The sequence below is a fragment of the Hyperolius riggenbachi genome, chromosome 5 (assembly GCF_040937935.1).
Source record: "Hyperolius riggenbachi isolate aHypRig1 chromosome 5, aHypRig1.pri, whole genome shotgun sequence".
NCBI classification, from domain to species: Eukaryota; Metazoa; Chordata; class Amphibia; order Anura; family Hyperoliidae; genus Hyperolius; species Hyperolius riggenbachi.
Genome location: NC_090650.1, coordinates 132,379,197 through 132,399,557, shown reverse-complemented (window position 1 = coordinate 132,399,557; position 20,361 = coordinate 132,379,197). Strand labels below are relative to the sequence as shown.

General features: G+C 45.4%; 1 protein-coding gene across 2 annotated transcripts in view; it reads right to left on the bottom strand.

Annotated features, from left to right (window-relative positions):
* CPNE4 (copine 4) overlaps positions 1–20,361 on the bottom strand; it is a 672,213-nt gene that overhangs the window by 248,897 nt on the left and 402,955 nt on the right. For both annotated transcript variants that reach the window (XM_068236266.1, XM_068236267.1), the window contains exons 3-4: positions 15,809–15,988; positions 2,033–2,104 (exon numbers count right to left, since the gene is read on the bottom strand). In XM_068236266.1, coding sequence (XP_068092367.1) covers positions 2,033–2,104; positions 15,809–15,988 — 252 coding nt within the window. The remainder of the gene's footprint in view (positions 1–2,032; positions 2,105–15,808; positions 15,989–20,361) is intronic.

Sequence of the window (20,361 nt, the reverse complement as noted above, 5' to 3'; positions counted from 1 at the left end):
CAATGTGCTCATTTGTCACATGTTTGTTGGTATCGTTTAATGATTCATATGGAGGTCAAAATCCAGGGCGGCATCAGGTTTCAGGGTGTTGTGAAATCTAAGGCTGGCCCTGCTAGGGGGGAACCTTCTGTGTTTAAGGATCCCTCCTGTAGCGTATTCTGTCAGTTGCAGTGGAGCTGCAAACAGACAGTTCTGGCTTATCTGCTTGCATTCGGTTGTGCATTTGCAATGGGTCTCATTGTCATTTGCAATTGCTCTGCAGTTCTGGGCAGCTCAGGATGCTGTCCTCATTCCACCAATTGCTTGTTGCAGCTGAGCTGCGGCCAGATAGGCCTGGATTTCCTGCATGCATGTTGTTACATAATTCATAATTGCATTCACAACCAGCTAGCAAATGGTAATCAAGCCAGCTCAGGATTGAGTGATTACCATTCAGCTGTGTGGCGATTTTCATACCTGCATCCATTGGCAGATGCCAGCATAAAGGTCTGCCTCCCATTTCATACCCCGCCCATCATAGTGGTCACTACGCTGATCTACTGGGCACCTTGTTATTCTGTATAGTTCTGTTATTGTAGTTCTATGCAACCTTATTACTTGTGCTTTAGCTAGTTCTTGATAAATATATATGCAGACTTGCTAATATATATTTATCCGTTAGTTGAGCTGTTTGTTATTTTTCTTATCATTGTGTATTGCCTAGTTCCATGCTTGATGGACGTTCGCTGCATCTGCGGTGGATCAGGGAAGTCCATTATCCAGATAACTTGGTTTCTGCCATCACCATGTTGGTGACTGGTAGTATTCCTGCTACTTAAGTTTCTGGGAATGTAACTATAGGCTGCAGTTGCTATTAGTTACGCTCTATACTGTAGTCTTGCCCGAGTGGATGCTTGCTGGTGATTGTTGTTAGCCAGCTTGCTCTGCTTCTGTGGACGTGACTGTGAGAATGACTGAATACTTGCTATCGCTAAGGCAGCACAGTGCAAACTAAGGCAGTGCAACATCGCACTGCGCTGCCATTGTGTTTTATTCATAGCGATATCGGAAGCCCAGAGCTGCAGTTGCTCTGGGCAGCCTGTGTAACCTCTTCCATTATCCAGCTCATAGCCTTGTTGTGCTGGGTGGTCAGAAAGTATGACCCCCCAGCATTACACTGTGGCTCTATAACTATTGCTGGTGTTTGGATGAAAAGGGTTGCATGCACTATAGGACAATAAACTATTGTTGAAACGGAAATGTGTGGACCTGCTTAGATTGATTTCGTCCCATGTTCCCTTCTCCAGCAGCTGCATTTATGTTCTCTCTAGAATGCTGGAAACTTGCTTCCAGGAGCACCCACTTGTTGGGTGTCAAAGTTGAAGTGTGTGCCTCGATCCTCACCCCTGTACCAAGGGGTCGTATGCAGCAGAGTCCCCAGAAGGATCGGCACCACACAAATAGTATTTATAGCTCAAGTATTTATTCAGTCATAGAACATGACAGCAACAACAGCCCGTTGTTTCGGCCCATGTGGCCTTTCTCAAGTTGCTCACAAATGGCATTTGACTATTTGAGAAACTTGAGAAAGGCCACATGGGCCGAAACAGCGGGCTGTCGTTGCTGTCATAAATACTTGAGCTATAAATACTATTTGTGTGGTGCCGATCCTTCTGGAGACTCTGCTCTCTAGAATGTTGTGTGATCCTTTGTTAATGCCACAGTTCAATACAATTTATACCAGCGGGTAAATTAAACTGTAATTTTCAGTTAAAACTTTTTATTTTGTGCATCCAAATGGCAGCATCTATTTTTTTTTACTTCACATTTAGTTTCAACACTGATGACAGATTAAGTTTAAATATATTCATTATAAATTTGACTCATCCCGCTATTCAACAGCTGGTTAAAGACAAATAAAGCATAACCCAGGTAGATATTTGCAGACAGCAGCCCTGGGCCAGTATAAGAATAATTATTAGCCATACTACAGAATAGATGATATAAATAGCATCACTCTTTGCCAAGGTGTGAAATTCTCCAGAAGTCCTACCGTTATAGATGATTTCCCTGCTGTGTTTCCATGCTTCAGCAGTGATTTTGACAGCTTCCTTTGTGATACAATCTGTGAAGACACAGATAAAATAAGAACAGACTACTCATGCAAAACAGGCGCATACTCATCATTTCTAAGTAATGGTTTTGGGCTGTGATGCTGTAAAGTTTGATAACAAACAGATTTATGTAAAACATCTCTTCACATGGAATTGTTTCCTATTGTTCACATGATTCACCAGTCAAATGGAATTTCTGTCAGGATATTGATGATGTTCTACAAACACTGTGGCAGAAAAAGATAGAAGGAGATGTCTAGTGCAGATCTGTTCGTATTATATGATAAATGCTGCAGGTTCAGAGACTGTGGGCCGATTTACTTAAAACAGGGATATCCAAAGCTAGTCTCCGAGGGTCATATCCATGCCAGTGTTTAGGATGCAGGGTCGGTGCTACCACTAAAGCAAATGGAGCTGAGCAGGTCTGCCTCGATGCAAAAACATCCTTGCAGTGTGCTGCCCTGACAGACCTTCAGTTCTCAGCTACCACCCAAAATCAGCGAGCTGAGGAGAAGCAAGTGTGCAGTGCACTTGTCAGCAGCACAACTTCCTCCCGTAAGTGACTCTTCGTCAGACCTTGCTGGCACCCGGCATCAGAGATCAATGGAGAAGAAACAAGCGTATCCATCAACAGGAGGATATTACAGGGAGTGACTTTCTGAAAGCACAGACTACCTAATGGCTGCTGCTCTCCCTTTCACTGTTAATTTTTTCCCTCACCCACTCAGTATCGGACTTCCTCATTCAGACTGGGGGGGGGGGGGGGGGGGGTTACCTTTGTCCTGGGGCACCATTGGAACTTGAACCAGCCCTGTTATGATGGGCAGAGAGATGGAGACGTGTTGTACTTGATGAAGCACACCTTTCTTGATTCAGTCTCAATTAGTTTGAGCAGAACCAAATATATGTGAGGATCATGACCCTTGAGGAATGGAGTTGGACATCTTAAAGCAAACGTGAACTGAAAATTAAGTGATAAGATAATGAAGTGTATGTGTAGTACCGATAATAAAACATGTATGCAAATTGTATGCAGCTTCCTGTTGTTTTGGACTGGCCCATTTGTAAGCTGCATGCAATTTGTCTTAAACTTGCATGCTTGGCCGAATTAATAGCATCTCATTGACCATCTCTGTTGCTTATGCTAAGATGCTTATATGAAGACAAAAGTAGTCAAAAAAGGAAAGTGTCATGTGACATGATTTCAGTAAACGGACCTTTACTTCTGGTGCAGTGAGTCCTGAGTATCTCCTGGTGCACAACAATGCCCAGCTTCATGTGGCGAGAGTATGCAGGCAGTTCCTGGAGGATGAAGAAATTGATACCATTGACTGGCCCGGGGCCCCCATGCTCATCTGACCTAAAGCCAATGGAACACCTCTGGGACATCAAGTTTTGGTCTATCTACACTACCAGGTTGCACCTCAGACTGCCCAGGAGCTCGGTGATGCCCTGGTCAAGATCTAGGAGGAGATCCCCCAGGACTCCAGTCATCATCTCATCAGGAGTATGCCCCGATGTTGTCAGGCATGTATAGAAGCACATACAATATATACAATATACAATGCAATAACATTTGTAAAGTACTTTTCTCCCATAGGACGTTTTTACTTTGATTTTTGGGTTCTCTTTGACTTCAGCCTTTTGCATTTCCCTCAGGGCCCCTTCACACTGGTGTGGTGTGGCATTTTACAGCAGCCTACTGCTAGTGCAATGAAAGTCTATGGGGTAGGTCACATTGCCTGCAGTGCAGTGCGCTGCACTGGAAATACCCTATCTAACATGAGCGGCTCCTGGGACGGGGACCAAAATTCATGTAAGTCTATGGCAACGCGCATGTCTTAAACAGACAGCCGCAGTTTTACGCATTGCACATATGCGGAAACGTGTTTTAGCAATATGATTCTGTGCACATCATCGATTCGGCCACAGGAAGTGAGCGCCACTTCCTGCTTGGCCTGCTGCCAGATGAGGATTACCGCATACTAACATGGTAATCCCCGAAGGGTTGTTTTTGGCAGTGTGGTGCGGTTTCCGGATTGCACTGCAATGCTATCACCAATGCACAGTGTGAAACCAGCCTCAAACAATTTGGCATCCCTTTGCTCTTAAAGAGAACCCAAGGTGGGTCCTAATCATCCTATTAGCACACTGAGGCTGGGTCTGCTATAATGCCCAGCCTTTGTTGCTATACTGTCTCCCCCCAGGCCCCCCAGCGCTCTGCTAGTCCCCATAGATCAAAATGCCATGCTAGCGACATGCAGCGTGTCGATAGCAGGCTGTTTACATCCACACTGTCACTCTCCACTGCTCCCCCGCCTCCTCTATATCACCGCTCCCCGCCTGCGTCCCTTGTCTCCAATCAGCGGAGAGGGAAGGGACGCAGGCGGGGAGCGGCAATATACAGTGGTGTGAAAAACTATTTGCCCCCTTCCTGATTTCTTATTCTTTTGCATGTTTGTCACACTTAAATGTTTCTGCTCATCAAAAACCGTTAACTATTAGTCAAAGATAACATAATTGAACACAAAATGCAGTTTTAAATGATGGTTTTTATTATTTAGTGAGAAAAAAAACCTCCAAATCTACATGGCCCTGTGTGAAAAAGTGATTGCCCCCCTTGTTAAAAAATAACTTAACTGTGGTTTATCACACCTGAGTTCAATTTCTGTAGTCACCCCCAGGCCTGATTATTGCCACACCTGTTTCAATCAAGAAATCACTTAAAGGAGTACTATCGATTGAAACGACTTTTTTTTTTAATACTCTATATTAGTGTACACATTACCACTAGTGCTAGGGGCACTTTATTTATTTAGCCAGGTCTCTCTCTCACTATCCCTGCTTAAAAATTCATTTCTCACACAGCTCATAGTAGTTTGGGTCACCCTGAGCTGCTTGGTTACTCTGTCACACAGCTCACAAATATATTTCACTGTGTCACTCACAGCATGCAGCAGCCATGAGGAGAAATAGGCTGATCTGAGGTGGTAACAGGTAACTAAATGAGCTGGAATATTGCTGGAATATAAGATAAATAACACTAGTCTGTGTTTACACTCAGACTGGCTGCCTGCTTGAGGCGATTCACTCCAGGCTGCATCCACTTTACAAGCTGCTGAGAGGGGCAGACCACTGTCTACAATTAGCATTATTAGTATATTTATCAGTAAAGAGAAGCAAAGATAATAAGCACACATTGCTAGAATCTTTAACCCCTTACCACCATATCAACAAGATTCTTTCAGCAAGGTGATAATTAAACTATAAACTGAGGAGTTGATAGCATCTCCCCTTTGCAGAGATATGGTCTAGCCCTCTGGGAGCTCAGTATTAGATACATTTTGTATCCAACACTGACGCCAAAACTGACGGAGGATTTTACAGCTGAGAGGAACAGCTGTGTGAGGAATCAAATTGCTCCTAGTACTTGCCCTAATGTGTGCTACAACATACAGCATTTAAAAATAAATGCATACATCGATAGTATTCCTTTAAATAGGAGCTATCTGACACAGAGAAGTAGACCAAAAGCACCTCAAAAGCTAGACATCATGCCAAGATCCAAAGAAATTCAGGAACAAATGAGAACAAAGTACTGTAATTGAGATCTATCAGTCTGGTAAAGGTTATAAAGCCATTTCTAAAGCTTTGGGACTCCAGCGAACCACAGTGAGAGCCATTATCCACAAATGGCAAAAACATGGAACAGTGATGAACCTTCCCAGGAGTGGCTGGCCGACCAAAATTACCCCAAGAGCGCAGAGAAAACTCATCCGAGAGGCCACAAAAGACCCCAGGACAACATCTAAAGAACTGCAGACCTCACTTGCCTCAATTAAAGTCATTGTTCATGACTCCACCATAAGAAAGAGACTGGGCAAAAACGGTCTGCATGGCAGATATCCAAGGCGCAAACCACTTTTAAGCAAAAAGAACATTAAGGCTCGTCTCAGTTTTGCTAAAAAAAATCTCAATGATTGGCAAGACTTTTGGGAAAATACCTTGTGGACCGACGAGTCAAAAGTTTTTGGAAGGTGCGTGTCCCGTTACATCTGGCGTAGAAGTAACACAGCATTTCAGCAAAAGAACATCATACCAACAGTAAAATATGGTGGTGGTAGTGTGATGGTCTGGGGTTGTTTTGCTGCTTCAGGACCTGGAAGGCTTGCTGTGATAGATGGAACCATGAATTCTACTGTCTACCAAAAAATCCTGAAGGAGAATGTCCGGCCATCTGATTGTCAACTCAAGCTGAAGCGATCTTGGGTGCTGCAGCAGGACAATGACCCAAAACACACCAGCAAATCCACCTCTGAATGGCTGAAGAAAAACAAAATGAAGACTTTGGAGTGGCCTAGTCAAAGTCCTGACCTGAATCCTATTGAGATGTTGTGGCATGACCTTAAAAAGGCGGTTCATGCTAGAAAACCCTCAAATAAAGCTGAATTACAACAATTCTGCAAAGACGAGTGGGCCAAAATTCCTCCAGAGCGCTGTAAAAGACTCGTTGCAAGTTATCGCAAACGCTCGATTGCAGTTATTGCTGCTAAGGGTGGCCCAACCAGTTATTAGGTTCAGGGGGCAATTTCTTTTTCACACAGGGCCATGTAGGTTTTGAGTTATTTTTCTCACTAAATAATAAAAACCATCATTTAAAACTGCATTTTGTGTTCAATTATGTTATCTTTGACTAATAGTTAACGGTTTTTGATGAGCAGAAACATTTAAGTGTGACAAACATGCGAAAGAATAAGAAATCAGGAAGGGGGCAAATAGTTTTTCACACCACTGTAGAGGAGGCAGGGGAGTGGCGGAGAGTGACAGTGTGGATGTAAACAGCCTGCTATCGACACGCTGCATGTCGCTAGCACGGCGGTTTCATATATGGGGGCCAGCAGAGGGCAGGGGGGGGGCCTGGGGGAGACAGTATAGTAACAGAGGCTGGTTGTGTGTGGTCCGGCATTAGTCATGGAGAGAATCCGAAGACATAGCAACAAAAGTTGTTTAGGTGATACCTATGATGATGAACTGTACAAGATTCCTTTGCAAGCTTTTGAAACTTTACGTTTTTTCTTCAGGCATGTTTCAGAGCTGGATCAGATCTAGCTCTGAAACATGCCTGAAGAAGAACCCTAAAGTTTCGAAAGTTTGCAAAGGAATCTTGTACAGTTAGGGCTTGATTCACAAAGCAGTGCTAACCTGTGAGGAAACGCGGAAAAGCCGCCGCGTGTACTCAGAACGGGGCGGCTGATTCCGCATCCAACGCGGTGATTTGCACGCATAGGCCTACATCTAGTAAGATGGCCGAACGCGGAGGAACCGCCGCATGCCTTGATAGCGGTGCGGCGGATTCCGCGTCCAGCACGGCGGGTGATTTGTAACACATGTCTGGTGTGGCTGGGACTGATAGTCCACACAGGTTCAGAAGGACGCGCGCGCGCGTAGAGAGGCAGAACTTTTATGACAGCCAGAAGGGAGTCAGCTGACCAAGCCGGTCAGCTGACGATTCAACCAGTTCCCATTGGTCCAGCACGTAGGGGAGGCGCTGGAGAGCGCTTTGCTATATATACTGGGTGCTGGTCATTCTCTGGTTGTCTGCCATTGCGATCACTACGTGGAAGCACTCAGACCTTTTGTCAGATTCTCTGTTATATCTCTGTTATACTTCAGACTAGTTCCAGGGTGTTGATGATCAAGGACCTCACACCCAGATTAGGGACTTGTGTTATCTCTGTTATACTTCAGACTAGTTCCAGGGTGTTGATGATCAAGGACCTCACACCCAGATTAGGGACTTGTGTTATCATTCTGTTATTCTTTAGACTAGTTCCAGGGTGTTGATGATCACGGAGCTCACACCAAGACTAGGCATTGTATATTATCTGTTATGACCTTCTGCTTTCCTGACCATCCCTCTGCTTTCTGATTCGGTACCACGCATATCTGATATCACGTTGCCAAACCCTGCCTGTCTTGGATACCGAATCAGCCTTCTGTCTTTGTACCTTATCTGTCTGTCTGTTGCCGACCTGGCTAGGCCGACCTCGAGAACTATCTCCTCTGTTTAGAGATAGTACACAGATCTGTTAGTGACACTCCACCCTTGGTGTCACTCACACTCTGGTCCTTCCCTCACTTAGCCTGACTCCCCCCCTTTGGGAGCCTCAGGCCGAGGAAGGAGCCTGTCCTTTGGTAGAGTGACCAGATTTTTGTGGGTCCAACCTGGGACGGGGAGGGGGGGCGTGGGGGGTGTAAAGTGGGGAGGACTGAGGAACGCGCAGCGACGAAGACTGGGGAGGGGGCTGCCGCAGCGAAAAATGGGCGTGGCCATGCCGTTGTATGGGCGGAGCTAACGTAATGATGTAACAGCCAGGCATAAGAAAGCAGTGTTTGCACCATGATGTGGACAAACAAGACTTTGCATCATGGGTGTGCAGAAACTGTGTGATGCTAATAGTGTTAATAGTATACCGTAACCACAAAGCAGCAAACATAGCCATCTATGACCATTGAATAATAAATGCAGTAACAGTTACCCCGGACACCAGAAAATAAACACAATGGGCAACATGTCAGCACAAAATAAACGAAATGCGGGCAACATGTCAGTATAAAATAAATGCAATGCGGGCAACATGTCAGTACAAAATAAATGCAATGCGGGCAAACATTTCACCAGAAAAGAAACGCATTGCGGGCAAACATTTCACCAGAAAAGAAACGCAATGCGGGCAAACATTTCACCAGAAAAGAAACGCAATGCGGGCAAACATTGCACCAGAAAAGAAACGCAATGCAGGCAAACATTTCACCAGAAAAGAAACGCAATGCGGGCAAACATTTCACCAGAAAATGAACGCAATGCAGGCAAACATTTCACCAGAAAATAAACGCAATGCGGGCAAACATTTCACCAGAAAAGAAACGCAATGCGGGCAAACATTTCACCTGGAAAAAAAACGCAATGCGGGCAAACATTTCACCAGAAAAGAAACGCAATGCGGGCAAACATTTCACAAGAAACGCAATGCGGGCAAACATTTCACCTGGAAATAAAAACGCAATGTGGGCAAACATTTCACCTGAAAAGGAAAGCATTTACTCACCTGGCAGAAGTCTCCGGCCTCTGGCGCGCTGCTCCCGGGACCACCTTCCTCCTGAAGTCTCCCACGCTGACTGGCAGAGCAGGGCTACGGCAAGATGGCGCCCGAAGCCCTGTACTGAAGACACAAATAGTCTCCAGTACAGGGCTCCGGCAGCCATCTTGCCGTAGCCCTGCTTGCCTGCCGGTGTCGGAACAGACACCGGAAGAGGAGGCTGGAGCGGGGCTGCGGGCAATGAACTGGCACAGTGTCTATAGACGCCGCTGCCAGTTCATGAGGAGAGTGACCAGAGTCCCGAGGCCGGGACGTCCCGCTGCTGAAAGCGGGATGTTTCCCGGGACCTCATGCTGCCTGGGACAGTGGACCCCGAATCCGGGACGTGTCCCGGGCAATCCGGGACGTCTGGTCACTCTACCTTTGGGCAGTATCCCATACTGTCTTGTATCCCCTTACGGGGACCCTCCTCAAAGTATTACTGTTGCACCAAACACTCATATCACTCAGGTGTCCAGAGGTTAGAGATATATCTGATTATCGGTGATACTGCAGATCATCAATGATCGGGTATATATCTGTATTCTCGGTGATACTGCAGATCACCGGTAATCAGATCCTCTCTGTGTTACACCGATCGTTACAGAACGGCACACCAAACACAAATGGACGCACTCACCAGCCTTCTGGGCACACTTACCACCTCGGTGGATAACATCAACCAAGTGCTGGGTAGCCACCGGACGTTAATAGACGCCTTATCTGGATCTGTACAAACCCTCCAGACGGCTGTGGATGAAGTGCGATCTCCTCCTAGCACAGACATACGTATGCCTGTACTCGAAAGATTTTCTGGTCACAGATCTGACTTCCAAAATTTTAGAAGTAGAGTGTTATCATACTTTGAGTTAAGACCTAAGTCTTCAGGCACTATGGCCCAAAGGGTTACATTTATCAAAACTTTATTATCCGGCGATTCCCAGACCTGGGCATACAGTCTCCCCATTGGTCACCCAGCCCTGGCCTCTGTAGAAGATTATTTTCAAGCTATGGCTGTAATTTACGACGACCCAGACATTGCCTCGACTTCTGAGCGGAAGCTCAAACTTTTGCGTCAAGGCAAGGGTCTGGTTGAAGATTATGCTGCTGAATTTAGGAGATGGTCGGTATCGGCCAGGTGGGATACTTTTGCCCTTTTAGATTGTTTTTTATCAGGGTTGTCAGACGAGGTCTCTGATCTTATGTTAAGTCAGCCTGAACCCAAATCCATCGATGAGGCCATTTCATCAGCTATTAGAATAGATCGTCGGCTGCGCTATCAGAAGCAGACCCGGGGTAAAAACCACGTGAGAATGGTGTCCCATGCTGCACCCCCAGTAACTCCTACTCCCCCAGCATCACCTCCCCCTGAGCCAATGCAGATTGGTCGGTCTAAATTGTCTCAGGTGGAGCGGAAACGCAGAATATCAGAGCAGCTCTGTCTGTATTGTGCAGAAAGGGGTCATAGAGTGCAGAACTGCCCTAAGAAATCGGGGAACTCTACTGCCTAGGTGTAGTTGGGGGTAATACACTAGGCGTACAATTTTTACCCCTAGATGAGAAACGTTTGCTTCTTCCTTGTACTATTTCATGGGAAGATAAGTCTGAAGTCACTGAAGCCTTCATTGACTCAGGCTCAGCGGCTAATTTTATGGATTACGAATTTGCTAAGAAATTGGGAATTCCGCTCACACCGGTTAAACCACCAATTCAAGTTACTGCAGTGGATGACTCCCCACTGCAGGGTAACAGTCCACTGTCGCAGACTCCAGAGGTGGGAGTCGCTATTGGGGTGTTGCATAGAGAAGATTTGCATTTTTTTGTGTTACACATAACAACCTCCACGATCATTCTGGGCATGCCTTGGTTACAACTCCACTCCCCTCAGATAAATTGGGCCACGGGTCAGCTAACGAGCTGGTCGTCCCATTGCTTTCATCACTGTTTGGCGAAGGTAACCTTGGGCCAGACCAAGATTCACGTGGAGGGAGTACCAGTTCAGTATTCAGAATTCTCAGACGTGTTTTGTCCTAGATCAGCCGATAAACTTCCTCCACATCGCCCTTTCGATTGTCCCTTCGATCTCTGGTCTGGTTGTATGCCCCCTAGAGGTCACCTCTACAATTTATCTGGGCCGGAAAAATTGGCCATGCAGGAGTATATCCGCGAGAACTTAGCTAAGGGGTTCATTCGCCCTTCCCGGTCACCTGCAGGAGCAGGTTTCTTTTTTGTGAAAAAAAAAAGATGGAGGCCTTCGACCGTGCATTGATTATCGGGGTCTGAATAAAATCACAGTAAAAAATTGCTATCCATTACCTTTAAAAGACGATTTGTTTACTCAGGTCACCAATGCTAAGATTTTCTCAAAATTGGATTTGCGGGGTGCATACAACCTGGTACGGATCAGAGAGGGCGATGAGTGGAAGACGGCCTTTAACACACCCGATGGGCATTACGAGTACCTGGTGATGCCCTTCGGGTTGTGTAACGCCCCGGCCGTCTTTCAGGAACTCATCAATGAGGTGTTCAGGGAGGTTTTAGGTAAATTTGTCCTGGTATATCTAGATGATATACTAATCTTCTCAGCTAACCTCACAGAGCACAGGGCCCATGTCAGATTTGTGTTGCACAAGCTAAGACAAGACATGCTTTATGCTAAGTTGGAGAAATGCATTTTTGAGTTAACATCTGTCGCCTTTCTGGGGTATATAATTTCCACCTCGGGTCTTTCTATGGACCCTGCCAAAGTCTCTGCTGTCCTGGAGTGGCCTCAGCCAGTAGGATTGAAGGCCCTCCAGAGGTTCTTAGGGTTCGCAAATTACTATAGAAGGTTCATAAAGGGGTACTCCACAGTCATTGCACCCCTCACCAGTCTCACTAAGAAAGGGGCAGATACCAACCACTGGTCCCCCGAAGCTCTGGCTGCTTTCTTCACTCTGAAAGAGCTGTTTTGTTCTGCACCCATCTTGAGACACGTCGACACATCCTATCCCTTTATTGTAGAGGTGGATACCTCAGAGGTTGGGGTAGGGGCTGTGCTGTCTCAACGATCTGGGTTGCAGGGAAGATTACACCCGTGTGCCTATTTTTCTCGTAGGTTTTCACCAGCGGAGAAAAACTACGATATAGGCAACAGGGAGCTCCTAGCCATTAAATTGGCCTTTGAAGAATGGCGTCATTGGCTAGAAGGAGCAGAACATACGATTACAGTTTACACTGATCACAAAAATTTGGAATACATTGAGGGGGCTAAGAGATTGAGTCCCCGTCAGGCTCGATGGTCACTATTTTTCTCGAGATTCAGATTTGTAATTACGTATACTCCGGGTAGTAAAAACATTAAAGCAGATGCTTTATCCAGATGCTTTGAGCCAGAGACAGCGCAGCCCTCAGACCCAGAGACTATTATCCCACAGAAAGTGGTATTGGCAGCCACAGAGACCTGGAAGAACTGGATGGAGACTTTAAGTCCCTTCCAGCAGGATGTTCCTGAGGGAAAACCTGAAGGGGTCATGTTTGTACCATTGCCGTTTCATCTCCAGATATTGCAGATGTTCCACTCCCACAAAAATGCTGGACACCCTGGGGCCTCCAGAACACAGGACCTTGTTGCTAGGTGTGCTTGGTGGCCTTCATTGGCAACTGACTGTAAGGAGTATGTGAGAGAATGTGCAGTGTGTGCGAAAAGCAAACCCTCCCGTCTGGCACCTGTGGGAACATTGCAGCCTTTGCCCACCCCAAGTGAACCATGGACCCACTTATCCATGGATTTTGTGGGTGAGCTCCCGAGGTCTGAAGGCATGTCGGTCATTTGGGTGGTAGTCGACAGATTCAGCAAAATGGCCCATTTCGTGCCCTTGAAAGGACTCCCCTCGGCCCAGGAGTTGGCCGATCTTTTCATCATGCACATTTTCCGGCTACACGGCATCCCGGAAAATATAGTGTCCAATTTGTTTCTAAATTTTGGAGGGCATTTTGTCATCAATTGGGCATGGAACTGTCATTTTCATCGGGCTACCACCCACGGACGAATGGTCAGACCGAGAGAATTAATCAGTCACTGGAACAATTTCTAAGGTGTTATGTTGCGGATGCGCAAAATGATTGGGTCAAGTTCTTGCCATTTGCAGATTTGTGGGCCCTTTCCCAGTAACCAGGAAAATCAACAATGTTACTTATGCCATTGATCTTCCTGCCAGCATGCGTGGTGTAAGATCGTTCCATGTATCCCTGCTTAAGCCAGCAGTGCATGTAGGTTCCACTCCTCCTCCCCCTGTGATGGTGGATGACCAACCTGAGTATGAAGTGGAAAAGATTTTAGATTCATGCATTGTACAGAACTCAGTACAGTATTTGGTTCACTGGAAGGGTTATGGTATTGAGGAAAGAACATGGGTACCTGATTGCCGCATGCATGCGGATGAATTAAAGAAGGAATTCCACGCCCTACATCCTGAGAAACCGGGTAGGAGCTGTCCGGAGTCCACTCCTCGGGGGGGGGGGGGGGGAGGGGGGGGTACTGTGAGGAAACGCAGAAAAGCCGCCGCGTGTACTCAGAACGGGGCGGCTGATTCCGCGTCCAACGCGGCGGTTTGCACGCATAGGCCTACATCCAGTAAGATGGCCGAACGCGGATGAACCGCCGCATGCCTTGATAGCAGTGCGGCGGATTTCGCGTCCAGCACGGCGGGTGATTTGCAACACATGTCTGGTGTGGCTGGGACTGATAGTCCACACAGGTTCAGAAGGACGCACGCGCGCGCAGAGGGGCAGAACTTTTATGACAGCCAGAAGGGAGTCAGCTGACCAAGCCGGTCAGCTGAAGATTCAACCAGTTCCCATTGGTCCAGCACTTAGGGGAGGCGTTGGAGAGCGCTTTGCTATATATACTGGGTGCTGGTCATTCTCTGGTTGTCTGCCGTTGCGATCACTACGTGGAAGCACTCAGACCTTTTGTCAGATTCTCTGTTATATCTCTGTTATACTTCAGACTAGTTCCAGGGTGTTGATGATCAAGGACCTCACACCCAGATTAGGGACTTGTGTTATCTCTGTTATACTTCAGACTAGTTCCAGGGTGTTGATGATCAAGGACCTCACACCCAGATTAGGGACTTGTGTTATCATTCTGTTATACTTCAGACTAGTTCCAGGGTGTTGATGATCAAGGACCTCACATCCAGATTAGGGACTTGTGTTATCATTCTGTTATTCTTCAGACTACTTCCAGGGTGTTGATGACCACGGAGCTCACACCAAGACTAGGCATTGTATATTATCTGTTATGACCTTCTGCTTTCCTGACCATCCCTCTGCTTTCTGATTCGGTACTACGCATATCTGATATCACGTTGCCAAACCCTGCCTGTCTTGGATACCGAATCAGCCTTCTGTCTTTGTACCTTATCTGTCTGTCTGTTGCCGACCTGGCTAGTCCGACCTCGAGAACTATCTCCTCTGTTTAGAGATAGTTCACAGATCTGTCAGTGACACTCCACCCTTGGTGTCACTCACACTCTGGTCCTTCCCTCACTCAGCCTGACTCCCCCCCTTTGGAAGCCTCAGGCCGAGGAAGGAGCCTGTCCTTTGGGCAGTATCCCATACTGTCTTGTATCCCCTTACGGGGACCCTCCTCAAAGTATTACTGTTGCACCAAACACTCATATCACTCAGGTGTCCAGAGGTTAGAGATATATCTGATTATCGGTGATACTGCAGATCATCAATGATCGGGTATATATCTGTATTCTCGGTGATACTGCAGATCACCGGTAATCAGATCCTCTCTGTGTTACACCGATCGTTACATAACCTACTTAGCACGTCTAAAGTCTTCAGACGTGCTAACCTGGGTGCTAAGTAGGTTAGCACCGCATTTCTCAATCAGATCGCGCGCAAAGTTTTACACGCGCAAAGTTCTATGCGTGCTAAGTCCCATAGGCTTTAATGGGCACTTCGCGCGGAGCGCCCTGCGCTCTGTGCAGTGCACGCGTAAAGTTTTACGCGCATAAAGTTTTGCGTGCGAAAAGCTAGTTTAGACGTGCTAAGGGGGTTTTCACAGGCGTGCTAACAGTTAGCACCGCTTTGTGAATCAAGCCCTTAGTCATTAAAGGTATCACCTAAATAACAGGGGCTGGGCATTATATGCAGACCCAGCCTCTGTGTGCTAATAGGATTCTTAGAATCATTACCCACTCCATATCAGTATAGATATCAGCATGATTTGTTTACCCATCGCGATCTGATGTGTTTTCAAAGTGTTCCCTTAATCTTGTACATGTCATGTTTATATTATGCAGTTGTTTAGTTTATAAATTCATATAACACTGTCAAATACATGCTAATCATTCCCTCTTAGTATTGTGTAAACTAAGACCCCTATAAAGAGACATATGATTTATATACATTTTAATAAATGAAGAATTAATATTCCATTATTGGAAAACAGAGTTTAATCCTGCTTAAAGATTAAATACTAAAATATCTTAATTTGCTTTAACTTTCCAGGAGTAGTATAACATGTTTCACAAATCTTTAGTTCATCTTAACTTCGTTAAAAATGTATTTTTTACTGACCTGCCCCAAAGTGCACTCCATGCCACCCAGGAAGTCTGCATCTTTCAGGCCATTGTGATTGCTGCTGATGTCATGAACTTCAAAACGTAGGCGCTGAACTTCTTCAAAATAAAAGTCGACGGTGAAAACTTTGGAAAAGATGGGGTTGATGCATGTTCTGATGATCTCTGTTCTATCCACCTGCAGAAGAAAGATTCAAGAAACCTTAGCAACAGAAATGTATATTCAATGTCAATGGGCAATGGTCATACATGGATAGCGACTTGAAGCAGCTACAGTTCTCCAGCTAAATATTGCTATAAAACTATTCTATAAAATACAAACAGAATATAGCAGTCTCATTCCTTTTCTGTAAATAAAGGACTTGTGTTTGACAATGCCCACCTTAAGGCTATTACAGTGGGTTGCAAAAGTATTCGGCCCCCTTAATGTTTTCCACATTTTGTCATATTACTGCCACAAACATGAATCAATTTTATTGGAATTCCACATGAAAGACCAACACAAAGTGGTGTACACATGAGAAGTGGAACGAAAATTATACATGATTCCAAACATTTTTTACAAATAAATAACTGCAAAGTGGTGTGTGCATAATTATTCAGCCCCATTTGATCTAAATGCAGTCAGTTGCCTATAGACATTGCCTGATGAGTGCTAATGACTAAATAGAGTGCACCTGTGTGTAATCTAATGTCAGTACAAATATAGCTGCTCTGTGAGGGCCTCAGAAGTTGTCTAAGAGAATATTGGGAGCAACTACACCGTGAAGTCCAAAGAACACACAAGACAGGTCAGGGATCAAATTATTGAGAAATTTAAAGCAGGCTTAGGCTACAAAAAGATTTCCAAAGCCTTGAACATCCCATGGAGCACTGTTCAAGCGATCATTCAGAAATGGAAGGAGTATGGCACAACTGTAAACCTACCAAGACAAGGCCATCCACCTAAACTCACAGGCCGAACAAGGAAAGCGCTGATCAGAAATGCAGTCAAGAGGCCCATGGTGACTCTGGACGAGCTGCAGAGATCTACAGCTCAGGTGGGAGACTTTGTCCATAGGACAACTATTAGTCATGCACTGTACAAAGTTGACCTTTATGGAAGAGTGGCAAGAAGAAAGGCATTAAAGCATAAGAAGTCCCGTTTGCAGTTTGCCACAAGCCATGTGGGGGACACAGCAACCATGTGGAAGAAGGTGCTCTGGTCAGATGAGACCAAAATGGAACTTTTTGGCCAAAATGCAAAACGCTATGTGTGTCAGAAAACTAACACTGCACATCACTCTGAACACACCATCCCCACTGTCAAATATGGTGGTGGCAGCATCATGCTCGGGGGTGCATCTCCTCAGCGGGGACAGGGAAGCTGGTCAGAGGTGATGGGAAGATGGATGGAGCCAAATACAGGGAAAACTTGGAAGAAAACCTCTTGGAGACTGCAAAAGACTTGAGACTGGGGCGGAGGTTCACCTTCCAGCAGGACTATGACCCTAAACATAAAGCCAGGGCAACAATTGAATGGTTTAAAACAAAACATATCTATGTGTTAGAATGGCCCAGTCAAAGTCCAGATCTAAATCCAATCGAGAATCTGTGGCAAGATCTAAAAACTGCTGTTCACAAACGCTGTTCATCTAATCTGACTGCGCTGGAGCTGTTTTGCAAAGAAGAATGGGCAAGGATTTCAGTCTCTAGATGTGCAAAGCTGGTAGAGACATATTCTAAAAGACTGGCAGCTGTAATTGCAGCAAAAGGTGGTTCTACAAAGTATTGACTCACGGGGCCGAATAATTACGCACACCCCACTTTGCAGTTATTTATTTGAAAAAAATGTTTAGAATGATGTATGATTTTCGTTCCACTTCCCACGTGTACACCACTTTGTATTGGTCTTTCACGTGGAATTCCAATAAAATCTATGCATGTTTGTGGCAGTAATGTGACAAAATGTGGAAAACTTCAAGGAGGCCGAATACTTTTGCAACCCACTGTATATACATTATTGCCTCGCTGCTTAGTGAGTCACTGAGCAGAAGCATACACAGGTCAGGTGACCTGACCCTTCCTTCCTGCATGTCTGTTCTAGCCTGTAGCTTAGTAATTTGTAATACAAGGATACATCTAATGAGTATTAATAGTGCGGAACCTGCCCTTTAATGCAAAGCACATATAGCTATTTCCAAACGTCCATGTTGGCCGGTTCCCGCTGACAGTCATTAATAAGAGGACACTAATACAATGTATAAATCATGTTCAACTTTAAGGCCTAGTTCACAGTCATCAATCGCGTTGCAGGATAATTCTGCATGTCAACTCACTGCCCATACAATGCTACGTTATTCTAACTCGCTGCATGCAGGCTTTGTATTAAAGTCTATGTCCAGTCTACGTTGCAGATCGCACTCATAACACATGCATTATGCAACCCCACAACTGTGAATCCAGCCTTACTGTCCTTTGATCGATGCATATAATGATATAAATAACAGTCTTATGAATACCAGAGCCAGGACAAGGTCCTCCAGCACCAAAGGCTGAGACGCCAAAGTGCGCCCAGCCCCTCCCCCCAACACCTTAATCTCTGGGCAAACCTGGACATCTTCAAACACACTCTTAAAACACACCCTTTTCAGACAAGCTTATAACATTCTATAGCCCTTATTTACTTATTTGTCACAATGTAATCAGAGGCAAAGGATCACTGCCTCATCCATTCTCCACCCCCTACCTAGTGTGTCCCCCACAACCCATTAGATTGTAAGCTCGCAAGGGCAGGGTCATCCTCCTAATGTTTACTGTTTTTGTAACAATATTTGTGCTGCTTGGAACTCTGCTGTACATTTGTTAGTTGTATGTATGCTCCCCTTGTCGTCTTATTGTGCTTTGTAAAGCGCTGCGGAATATGTTGGCGCTATATAAATAAAAAATAATAATAATAATAATTCTCTCATAACTTTTTACCCAAAGAAGCACGAATCTCCTTTGAAACGCATTGCAAGTGGAGTTTTACTGTCTGAATAAAGCTGTTTTTGAAATAGACCATATTTGTCCTCTACCTCTAGAGAAGTCCACCACTGCCTCCATTTTAAATGGTTTTTAGTGTATTTTATTGTGTTCGTGCCTCTGTTTACCTACTCATCATTTCATTCATTTTTTGCTTTGTAAAAAGAAGCTATTTTAACCACTTTTTCCACCACTATAGTATATCTATGTTCTCTGGGGCTTCATCTAAGCCATGAGGACATAGATATAGCTGAAGCACAGCTATGCACAATTGGGCTTGCTCCTGCGCAAAACCTCTGGCACTATCATATGAAGCACCAATTGCTGAAAGGGAATATATGTTCCCTGAGCCAATAAGATTGATTTTTACCAGTGGCATAGCTACAAACCTCGGGACCCCGATGCGGAATTTGGACCTGGGTCCCCCACCCTACATTAAATAGCCAGGTATAGGCGACTTAATATAGGTATCCAGAAATCAGTGCCCCAGTATAGGTAGCCAGAAAAAGGTGCCCCCAGTATAGGTAGCCAGGAATAGGGGCCCCAGTATAGGTAACCCAGGAATAGGTTCTCCCAGTATAGGTAGCCAGAAATAGATGCCTCAGTATAGGTAGCCAGGCATAGGTGTATTAGTATAGGTAGCCAGGAATAGATGCTCCCTGTATAGATAGCAAGAAATAGGTGCTTCGGTATAGGTAGCCAGGAATAGGTGCATGCAGTATAGGTATTCAGGAATAGGTGCCTCAGTATAGGTGTAACGATCGGTGTAACACAGAGAGGTCTGATTACCGGTGAACTGCAGTATCACCGAGAATACAGAATATACCCGATTATTGGTGATCTGCAGTATCACCGATAATCAGATATATCTACTAACCTCTGGACACCTGAGGTAGCAAGTGAGTGTTAGATGCAACAGTATACTTTGAGTACGGCACAGAAGTAAGTTCCTTCTGATGGCCTAAACTCTCCCGGGGGAGGAGCTAGGCTGAGAGTAGGAAGGACAGAGCGTGAGTGACACCAGTGAGAGGGTCTCTAACAGTAAGGCCAGTTCTCGAGGTCGGGCAAGCCAGGTCGTTAACACACAGACAGATAAGGTACAGTTTTAGAAGACAGATACGGAATCCAATAAACAGGCAGGGTTTGGCAACGGAGTATCAGAATAGCAAGGTACAGAATCAGGAGGCAAATACAGAGCCCAGGAACGAGCAGAGTTTGGCAACAGGATATCAGAAATAGTAAGGTACAGAATCAGAGTTCAGCGGAATAGTCAGGCCATAACAAATAATACAGATCAATATTCCTAATGCTAAGGTGTGAGTTCCTTGATCATCAACACCTTTGGAAACTATACTAGAACACAGATACAGACAAGGTCTGAGTGCTACCATGTAGTGATCGCAACGCCAGACACCAGAGAAATGACCAGCACCCAGTATATATACTATAGCGCTCACCAGCGCCACCCCTAAGTGCTGGACCAATGGAAGGTGGTGAAAATGTCAGCTGACCCGCTTGGTCAGCTGACTCTTCTCTGGCTGTCATATA